This window comes from Opisthocomus hoazin, chromosome 3 (assembly GCF_030867145.1).
Source record: "Opisthocomus hoazin isolate bOpiHoa1 chromosome 3, bOpiHoa1.hap1, whole genome shotgun sequence".
Lineage (NCBI taxonomy): Eukaryota > Metazoa > Chordata > Aves > Opisthocomiformes > Opisthocomidae > Opisthocomus > Opisthocomus hoazin.
Genome location: NC_134416.1, coordinates 87,173,713 through 87,184,676, shown reverse-complemented (window position 1 = coordinate 87,184,676; position 10,964 = coordinate 87,173,713). Strand labels below are relative to the sequence as shown.

Sequence of the window (10,964 nt, the reverse complement as noted above, 5' to 3'; positions counted from 1 at the left end):
TTAGCAAGCTCTGGACACAAGTGATTCAAAGCCAGTATTCCCAATGCATCCTTCCTTGTATGGGTCACAAAAAATCACCAGTGTGCAGGCTGAAAAGTCACTGCGCACCAATGCAGCATTTTATGCGGATATATGTACCTGTATGTATCTGTTGACACGCTGGAGGGAAGGGATGCCGTCCAGAAGGACCTTGAGAGGTGGGCCCATGTGAATCTCACGGAGTTCAGCAAAAGCAAGTGCGAGGTCCTGCACATGGTTTGGGGCAATCTCAAGCGCAAATACAGGCTGGGCAGAGAACGGATTGAAAACAGCCCGGAGGAGAAGGACTTAGAAGTGCAGCTTGACGAGAAGATCAACGTGATCCAGCAATGCATGCTCACAGCCCAGAAGGCCAACCTTATCCTGGGCTGCATCAAGAGAAGGGTGGCCAGCAGGTTGAGGGAGGGGATTCTGCCCCTCTACTCTGTTCTGGTGAGACCCCACCTGGAGTCCTGTCTCCAGCTCTGGAGCCCCCAGCACAGGAAAGACATGGACCTGCTGGAGCGGGTCCAGAGGAGGGACACAAAAATGATCAGAGAGCTGAAGCATCTCTCCTGTGAGGAAAGGCTGAGAGAGTTGGCACTGTTCAGCCTGGAGAAGTGAAGCCTCTGGGCAGACCTTATAGCAGCCTTCCCGTACCTAAAAGGACCTACAAGCAAGCTGCAGAGGGACTTTTTACAAGGGTATGTACTGATAGGACAAGGGGAAGTGGCTTTACACGGAAAGAGGGTAGGTTTAGATCAGATATAAGAAAGAAATGCTTCACTGTGAGGGTGGTGAGGCACTGGGACAGGTTGCTCAGAGAAGCTGTGTGTGCCTGCTCCCTGGCAGTGTTCAAGGCCAGGTTGGATGGGGCTTTGAGCAGCTCGGTCTAGTACGAGGTTTCCCTGCCCATGACAGGGGCGTGGAACTGGATGAGCTATAGGGTCCCTTCCGACCCAAACCATTCTATGATATGCATGTTTCCATACATGCCTCTGGCCTCTCAGATAGTCTTGCTAACATCTGTCAGTAGGTTGCAATAGGGTTTATAAGCTAAAATGTTCACAAAATGTTAGTTTTTCTGGGAGTTTCTCTGATTACACCAGTGTCCTGTGGAGTATACTTGTTCTTGGGGCACTGGTCTACAACACAGAGTTAGGGTTGGGGATATTTTTTAGGTGCATTGAAAAATGTTTGCTTTCTCAGAGTTCAGCACGCAGAAGTCAAAAAGAGTAAACTAGAATAGCTGTTTCTGAACACTTCACTGTATGTTTCACATTCAGACATAAATAATATGCTGCTTTCTCACTGAGCCCTATGCGAAGTATGGAATAATCCTGCCCTAAAAATGAATCGCTGCTGTGTAACAATTTCTGCGAGGTGTGAATGATACAACTGTAAAACGGTGGGATTGCAGGAAGAGGGAGGGAGGACCTTCCCTGGGTCACAGAGCAGGGACCTGGCCCAGCAGCTGGGCGCTTTCTCCTGGCGGTGATCCTGTGCTTAACCAGTCAAACCCAGGGCCCTCTAGGGAGCCGTTCACTAAGAGCTTCCCATTGCCCGGCTTGATACCTATTTACAGAAATGCCAAGTGTTGCCAGCTGCAAACAAAAGGCTTTGGGAGCGGTCTGCAGAACAAAACGCCCTGCAGCGCTCTATCTGAAAAAAATCAGGTCGTCGGCACCATGCAGGATATTAGTTGATTTGTCTGCTGTGGCTTTTCATCTACAAATTGCAAATTATATCACAAGTTACTTCACCTCTCCGACCCCTTACACCAAAGTATGCTGACATAAAATGATGTTTATGAAGGGCTATAGCAAGCACTGCTGAAGAAAGGCTGATGAGGAAACGTGTGCATTAAATATGGCCTAGGGCCATGTATTTAAGAACGGAGGGGAAAATTGCTGGGTTTTAAATGAGTGAGCAGCATGTGCTTTGAAAGAGGCAGCATTCAGCTTAAAGACTGCATTTTTTTAATTATATACACATAAAGCAAAGATCTAGGGACTGAAATATGGTTACGGGATTAAGGTTCGCTCGAGCTTTCTCACATTTTCTAACTTTAGAGGGCTTTAACCTGCAGCGGCAGCAGCAGCACTGCCGGCAGAGCCCTCGGGTTCAAAGGCGGAGACGGGAGCTTTGCCCAGACGTCATAGAATCAGAGAATGGTTTGGGTTGGAAGGGACCTTAAAGATCATCTGGTTCCAACCCCGTGCTATGAGCAGGGACACCTTCCACTAGACCAGGTTGCTCAGAGCCCCATCCAACCTGGCCTTGAACACTGCCAGGGAGGGGGCACCCACAGCTTCTCTGGGCAACCTGTGTCAGTGCCTCAGCACCCTCATGGTGAAGAATTTCTTCCTAATCTAACTCTGCTGTCTTTTGGTTTAGAGCCGTTCCCCCTTGTCCTGTCACTACACACCCTTGTGAAAAGTCCCTCTCCACCCTTCCTGTAGGCCCCTTCAGGTACTGGAAGGCTGCTCTAAGGTCACCCCGGAGCCTTCTCTTCTTCAGGCTGAACAGCCCCAACTCTCTCAGCCTGTCCTCGTAGGAGAGGTGCTCCAGCCCTCTGATCATCTTCGTGGCCTCCTCTGCACCTGCTCCAACAGCCCCATGTCCCTCTCCTGCTGGGGGCTCCAGAGCTGGACGCAGCACTCCAGGCGGGGTCTCACGACAGCCTCCTCCGCCGGACCTCCCCGCCCCGCCGGCGCTCACCGCCGCCTCCTCAGCTCGCCGTCTCCTCACCCCGCCTCAGCGGCGACCCGCGGAACCGCTGCCGCCGCGTGTGTTCCCGGTACGCGCGGCGGTCACGGCGGCCCGGTCACTCCCGCCCGGCAGCCGAGCGGCCCCCGCGCAACGGCGGGACCCGGGGGGGGGGGGGGGGGCGGTGCCGCGGGCACGTGGGGTGAGTCTGTCTCTATGGCGAGGGCCAATCAGCGAGAGGCGCGCAGCTCGTGCGCCGCTTAACGGTCACTGGGTCCCCGCCCTTTCCATGCACCCCGGGGGAGCCGCGGCGCCCACGCCCTCCAAGCCCCTCGCGCCGCGTCTGCGCGGAGCCGCCCGGCCCCACTCCCCGACGGCCGCAGCTGGCGGGGGCCTGCCCGCCTGAGGGAAGGAAGGAGGGAAGGAGGGCGGGCTGCTGCGGGTGATGCTGGCGGCCGGGCTGGCGATGCCGGTGGCGAGGCGGCGGCGGCCGCTACCGCTGGAGGAGGAGGAGGCGGCGGCGGCGGCGATGGGGTCCGCGCGGGCCCTGTCGTCCGTCCCCGGTGCCGCCCTGCCCTGCCCCTGAGCCGCGGGGAAGCGCCCCTGGCCGACCTGGTCGCCCGGCACCCCCCCCCCCCCCACCCCCGGGCCGCCATCTCCCCCTCCGTCCTCGATGTCTCCCCCGCGGCGCGGAGGCCCTTTCGCCGCCTCCCCGCCCTCTCGCTCCTCGCCGCCGCAGCCCTCCCGCCCCGCGGTCCAGCGGAGAGAGGCATCGGGCCTCCCGGCCCTCAGGCCGCCGCCCGTCCCCCCCGGCTGAGGAGCGGGAGGCCGCCGGACCGCCCGCCGCGATGAAGGTGGAAGCGGGAGACGGCTCCATGATCAACCTGTCGGTGCAGCAAGTGCTGAGCCTGTGGGCCCACGGCACCGTCCTCCGCAACCTCACCGGTAACCGGGCGTGCGGTGACGGGGTGGGGGGCTGTGCGGGCGGGCAGCGTCCTGGGTGCGGGAGCCGGGGGAGGCCGCTGCGGGACCGGAGGGCGAGCCCCGCGGTGCGCGGTGGGGGTAGGAGCGGGGTGCGGGTCTGCCTGCCCCGCGTGGGGCCGGCCGCCGTTTGCGGTCCCGAGGGAAGGAGCTGGGGGTTTGAGCGTGTTCACTCACCTCTGTGCCTGTGTGAGATGATAAACGGCTGGTGGTGCAGGGGGCGAGCGAATCGACGCGTGCCTGCGTGCGAGTAACGGGTTATAGAAAGCGTGTGTGAGGGTATGAATATGTCTGTCAGGCGGGGGAGTGGGTTTTTGTGGATATGTGCTCATTGGCATTTGACAGAGCGCTATAAAAAACGGAGAGTTTCTCACAACGAATGTGAGAAGCAGGGACTCCCCCCACACGCACCCCGAGTATTCCCTGGACGATGGGAGCTCTGGGAGTGAATGGGGCGGCGGATGTTTCCTGACAAAGAAGACACAGTCTTCAGCATCACGGATTCTTAAAGACTGGTTCACAGAACTTTTTCGGAACAGTAGAGTCAGGTGTTCATCCTTTGTTAGGAGAGGGAGAGCTTTTGCTAGCGTTGGCAAGAACTGGGCTTTTTCTGCTCTGTCTCATGCTGAAAAATGGGTGTGGACTACTGTGAGACCCGAGGCATCTAGTGGAGAGGTGTATCTTCCGATTTCCAATTCTGTCCAGGTGTAAAGACAAGTGTAAGTTTGCATCTCTGAAAACACAGGGATTTGGTGTCAGTAGCAGAGATGTTACTGAGTAAATTCTTTCTACTTTGTATAGGGGTATATTAGGTGGTGACAGATAAAATGTTGAGTAAAGCGGTTACATTTTGAATATTTATTAAAATGTTCTAGTATTTATGAAAGGGTATTATGCTAGATTTTTTCCCCTCTATGTTAAAGAGGGATAGACTATTTCTTGGAAAAAAATCTATTCAAGGTAGAAGAAATGCGATGAAAATAGAGATGTAGCTGAAGATGAAGATGTAATAAACAGAAAGCATCTTAGGGTTTATTATCTGTCTTGTTCTCTTAGCTTCCAGGATACTTTTTAAGGTAATTAAAAGGTTATACAGATTTTTTTAATTACTATTCATTTATTTTTATTTATTATTTGATCTATGAACTTTTTAAGCTGTGTGTCTGATTAAATTTTCTAGGTGTTAGTGTGGTGACACACTATTAGTGTGGTGACACACTAACACAGCTTATTTTGTGAATAGGTATTTTTGCATGCTTATGGTAAAAATACATCTTGTACTTTTAAAGGAAAAAGTTAACAATGGATTTAACTTTTCTTTGTGCCAGACATCCTCTATAAAGTTTCTCTAATTTGAGCATTATGCAACATAGGCTTTTCTATGAAATTCAGTGCGGAGTGTTAAGTAAGCAAAACAGGTTTTTTCTCAGTACTTTTGCAATATAACGGGGGGGGTTGCACAAGGTGTTTTTAATGTGGAATGGTTGTTCACTTCAAATTATAGAATATGAAAAAGAATTATTTATCCATTGTAGTATTGTTGGAGAAGATGTCAGTGTCAGTTGTAGTTGCACTAGAGTTGAGTTGGTGCTTAAACGCAGGTTGTCTTTCTGGCTGTAACCTGTTGCACTGCATGTTCTTATGGACTGTTGACAGTTAAGAACTTTCACTGGATTTAAAATCTTTTATGTAAGATACAACTTTACTGGTTATATCTTAGGAGATCATTAATATCAATTATTATATTAAAAACAAATAATTGTTATTAAATTTACATAAAACCCTCCTGAAACACTTACCAAACATAGAAGTAAGCTTTGTTCAAAAACAGAAGTTCTGGTTTTCCATGTGAAGAGAATAGGTGTGTGAATGAGTTTGTCTTGTTTGATGTTCCCTTGTGCACCTCTGTAAAGTATAAGGAGAAACTCCTTCAGATTACTGGGAGCAGAAATTTGTAAATATTCAGTGTTCCATGAATAGTCTTGAAGACTGCTTTGTGTTTATTTTTGGACTTCAAGCTGTGACCTGCACTTGACTTTTAAGTTGCACAAGTAAAATCTTATTTTCTTTAGATAAGCAATGTAGATTATGTTTGTGTGAAGTTGTAAAATTTTATCAGCAAACTCATATCCTCAAAAATCCATTTATTTTCCAAAACTTTCAACAGGGACCAGATTGTCCCAGTCTAAACCAGGAAGTACTTCAAACATTAATGGTTTAATTTGTTTTGGTTGGTTTGGTTGGTGTTTTTTTCCTTCCCTTAATGAGAAGCTGAACAGTTATTTTTATACTGTATACCTGATTCAGGTTCAATATAAAAAAAAATTGCATCTTTCATATACAGCCCAAAATACCCAGGAGACCACAATTTCATTCCTGCCACACACACATGTCCATCCTGTGATAGCTAAGGGTGCAAGCACTGTTCTTTGCAGCTGAACCTTGGCACACCAACATGATATCTACTTTGCTTCATATCTTTCTGCCTTCACCTGGGGGGAAGTGTTTCTATGAAGGGTGAAGGTAAGGGTCTAGCAACCATGGGAAAGGTGGCTTTTACTTCGCCTGTTTTGCCTCCTCCAGCAAATCCCAAGGACAGCCCCTTTATGTGGACTGGTTGTGTTTTAGAGTTAGTGATAGATCAGGGTTTACTAGAACAAGTCAGATAATAGCTGAATCTGAACTGAAAAAAACATCCCAGTTTGAGTGCCTGTTACAATAAATATTTATGACTAAAGACTACCTCCACAATAAAGGACTTCAGAATATTTCTATTCTTCCTGTAACTAATGTAGATGTTCTGTAACTGATATATTGTTCCTGTAACTAATGTAGGTATTTTATTTACATCTAGTTATTGCATGTTCTAAGGATTTAACCTTCTGACCCAAGATTATTGTGTGTTCCAAAGGTGTAAGCTTCTGGTCTGTGCAGGTTTTATATTTGCCACTGAGGAGGTGGGGGGAGAATGTTGTCGTCTTTATGCCGTTGCCTGCAGAGGAGTTTATAAAAACAAACAAACTTGGTTTGTCCTGTGTGACTTCTAAAGTCAGTCATCTTCCTCCTCCTCCCCCGGTGCCCTGCAGTGATGAGTTCAAGACTCCACAACTGAGTTTATACACTTTGAAATAGAAGTCTCTAATTTTGAAGTGCTGGACAGTAATAATTCCTGAATTTGTTGAAAGTGAATATTTATAAGAGATTGTGGGTGTGGCATAGAAGATGTTGCTTGTCTGGTATATCTTTTTTCATAAGCTTCATCCTGTAATCGTATGTCCCTGATTGTATGGATTATGTCTTTGTCCCCCATCCTGTAACGTGAGAGGATTAGTGTGTAGTTTATGATTTAAATGCTCTTTAACAAGTGCTGCTCTTCCACTTAGTGCAGCAAAAATGTTGGCATCTCCAAACAATAATCTGACCGCACGATCCTGTTAACTTTGAAAGTACCAATTAATACAATAATCGAGAAAAGGAACCATTGATGAAGAGAATAACATGTAAAGAGCTGAGTTACCTTTACAGGTATAATATACTGGCGTTTCTTAATCAGAGTGCTTCAAGTTTGTAAGTCTACAGGAATATAACATTATACAGTTTCTTAATTAAAATTTCAACATGTGCTACCTTGTTGACGTAAATTTGTATTTTTGTGTTCGCAACACAGGTACTTACTTCTTGACTTTGTAGCTAACAGCGGTAGGCTGGGTACATAGATTAGAATCTCGAGAGAGATACTTTCTTTTGGAGTAATTAGTCTTGATTTATGAAATGTTATGGCAATCATTGTTCATCTGGCAAAACAAGCTAAGGACTAGTGGAAAAGAAAACTGCTGAAGATGAAGGACTAAGGAAGTACTGCATGTTTACTGAAGCTGAGCGGCAGTAGGACAGCATGTTCATACATAGATAATATTGGAAAATACTGGCATTTACATACTTTGTGTGTTGACTCTGCATTTTTTTATTTGCCCAAGATAAAGCTGTTGATGGAGTGCAACTTCAAGTTTTGATAAACTGAAAGTGATATGAATGTTATTCTAAACTGTAGCATGCTTTAAAACCTCTTCTTCTTATCCTATGTCTAATCATTAAGGTTGTGTATGCCTACACCAGTATGATATGTATAATGTCTGTATATAGTGCATAAGAATAATGTATGTATGATATGTATCTATGATATGTATAAATACCTAAATTAACAAAGAAATACTCTAAAGCTGGAGTGATAGAGCATGAATTACAAGTTATTTGAGCCTTGCAATTTTTCTACTAAATAAAAAAATCCTCATCCAAGTAAAACCAGTGGAAAGGAACATAAGCTGAAGACAAGATTTAAAATAATGGTTAAGTGCTAAGAACTTTAAATAAACCTGAGATGGGTTTCAGTTGTCCTTATTGCAAAAGCTGTGGCTTCTGTGAATAGATTGGATGTTGCTGTGCTTGTAAGCTAGGAAGTGCTGGATCATTCCTAGCCCCCTGCCTATGCAGCCCTGTGGCAACTTTGGAGTTTTGATACAAAGAAGTTGTGTTTTGGCTACTTAAAGTAATTTGGATACACTGAAAGTAAACTCTGAAACTTTCTTAGGGTCAAGCAGACAAAGCTGGCTGGTTTTTCTAGAGTTTTATTTTTATTCGTGGCTCTTTAGGGTAGCCCTATGAGGATGTGACTAAATAAACTGAGGCTAGGTTAGTATTTCAAGCTCTTTGTCAAGTAAAGCTAAATCATTATTAGCATACAAGCAAAATATTCCATATGTGCAGCTCATCATCAAAAGAGCAAGGCAACTGGTATAGCTACACAAAGGCTGTCATTTTTTGACCGCATGCTTTTTTTATTGAGGTAGCAATGATGGTCGTGTAGGTAAATTTATTCCTCTGAAAGTATCGATCAGTATATAGGACATAAATAGCTGTTGTACCAGCATGTCACTTCAGTCTCATTCCTCCTTACGGGTATTGCAAATCTTTCAACTACACCGTTATTTTTGAACAAACAAAGTCTTGACAGCTTGTGTCCAGAGGTCCACATTATCTTTCTCTATTTTCTAGTGACATCTCTGTGTTATCCCAACCCACTCTTTGCTTCCTTCAAGTGTTGCTCTAGCACACTTTTTTTTGAGGGTCATATCTCATCATAATTCTAGACTTAGATGATACTGAATTTTAGTGAACCATAAACTCTTCCACTCAGAAATTCCCGTGCACTAAGTTCTTTGCCCTCAGCCTGTCAGGATAAGAATGACTAAGTTGTCCTCTAGGTTTACGGAACTTGAAGTCTCCTCCAGTTTGCCTAAAAGGTTGGCTGTCCTCCTTATCCTGTCCATCCGTGTTAAACAGCTTACTCGGTCATCTTCATCACTGGCCTAATTGGTGAGCAGAAGTAAATAAGTGAGTGTATGGAACGACCAGGCATAAAAAGGGTAAATAAAGGAGGATAAGGAAGTATGGCTCTTCCTGCCTTTCCTATGGAAGCTGCTCAAAAGAGATTTGTCCTGCTTCAGCGGACTGAGGTGATGTTTCAATGAAGTGAGGTGGTTATTTAACAAGGTGGATGATACATATTCATGAATCTAAAGAAATTTATGTATTCAGAAGAATTGCTAATGAATATGCAGTCTCTTGCTAAATGTGTGGTCTGTAGCTGAAGAACAGGAAACACTTATGTGAAATAGCCAATTGATACAATTCTTTGAATTACAGAGCTTTCATGTTTTTAGCAGCTACTTTAACATGCCGAAGATGACTGTGGTGAAAGGTTCATAAAATATGATTATAAATGGCTTCAATTTTGTATGTTGTATAAGTTTTCCGGAAAATAAGTTGCTGTGTTTCATTGCGTCCCTCACTAGAAAAGCCAGCTTTGCAAGAGAAAAGTATGATACAGCTGTATTTCTGTGAAACAAGGAATATTTCTACATGATCTCAAAGTTCCTTTTGAATGCATTCAATATGTGTGTAGGAGAAGAAAACGTGTCAAATAACTCAGGTTTATATTCCTTTATCCAACGGAACATTGGGGACTGGAGCTATTCTCATGTCTCCTGCCCTAAATACAAAGTGAAGAGTGATGCTGTCTTTCCTTGAGCCTTGTTTGGATTGTAAATAAGACCTAAGATATTTGCTCACTATGCAGCTATTTTGTGATGTAAGGGTTGGTAAAAACTTTTGGTGTCATAGTTACAGGGGAGTAGTTAGTCTTTCCTTTTCTTCAGAATATACAGTCATCCTAATAAGTCTTCTTAAGATGGGGAATCAATTCCCTTTTCTACCTGGTGAAGGTCAAGAGTGACCACAAACACTGATTTCCGAAAAGGTAGTGCAGTGTGTAGTAAACCCTGTGGAAATTACAGGGAATGGCAGTGTCCGAATAAGATTCCAACAGACTTTCGTAGTCTGGTTTCAAGCTTTTCAGCTGCAATGGCATTTTTAGAAAGTGCAGCTTTCAGTGTCCTGGGACTGTCCCTCGGATACATTTGCAGTGAGACAATATCAAGAGCTTTGCTTCTCCTCCTCAGAGCACATGTATTGGCAGCTCACTTCAGAGTAACTGGCTGCTGAACAGCCTGCCATAATCACAAGTCCCTTCTCACCTGGAATAACTCTGAGTCTTCTGTCCTTGGGATTCATGTTACATGGGAACAAGTATCTCTTTCTGATTGTCCTGGGTTCGGCCAGGACAGGGTTAATTTTCACCGGACTCCAGGAAGGGGCACAGCAAGGGGGTGGGGGCTGACCCCACCTGGCCAAACAGAGCCCGGTATTCCATACCATGTGCCGTCACGCTGGGTTCCGATGGGGGGGGGGGGGGGGGCGGTGCGGCGGGAACTCACTCGCGGCTCGGGAGCGTGCGGCGCCGGTCCTGTCCAGGAGAGCGGGTCTGTGGGGTCGTGTGGTCTGTTCTGTGTATTCCCCTTAACTGTATTGTTGTTGTTGCTGTTTCCCTCTGTTTGCTGTTCTGTTAAACTGCCCTTATCCCAACCCACCAGTTTCTGCCTGTTTCTTTCCATTCTCCTCTGCACCGCGGCGGGGGAAGCGGCGGCCGCGTGGTGCTTTTCTTGCTGGCGGCAGCCGAAACCAAAACATTAAATTGGCGCCCAGGCGTGGGGCGGGGATAATGGCAGGGCTGAGCAGCAGGTGTGAAAACTGCTTTCTTAGATTTTGTTAAAATTTATCATATACATTTGCTGTGTTTAGTTAAACAGTCGCCGGTAAAAATGTTTCTGACTTTGATCAAATGTCTCTGCTACGTAAAT

At 46.2% G+C, this 10,964-nt stretch overlaps 1 protein-coding gene across 1 annotated transcript in view; it reads left to right on the top strand.

Annotated features, from left to right (window-relative positions):
• The first annotated feature begins 3,035 nt into the window (after positions 1-3,035).
• The window catches only part of TMEM170B (transmembrane protein 170B), a 31,681-nt gene continuing 23,752 nt past the window's right edge, over positions 3,036-10,964 (top strand). The window contains exon 1 of the mRNA XM_075416943.1: positions 3,036-3,672. Coding sequence (XP_075273058.1) covers positions 3,576-3,672 — 97 coding nt within the window. The 5' untranslated portion in view covers positions 3,036-3,575. The remainder of the gene's footprint in view (positions 3,673-10,964) is intronic.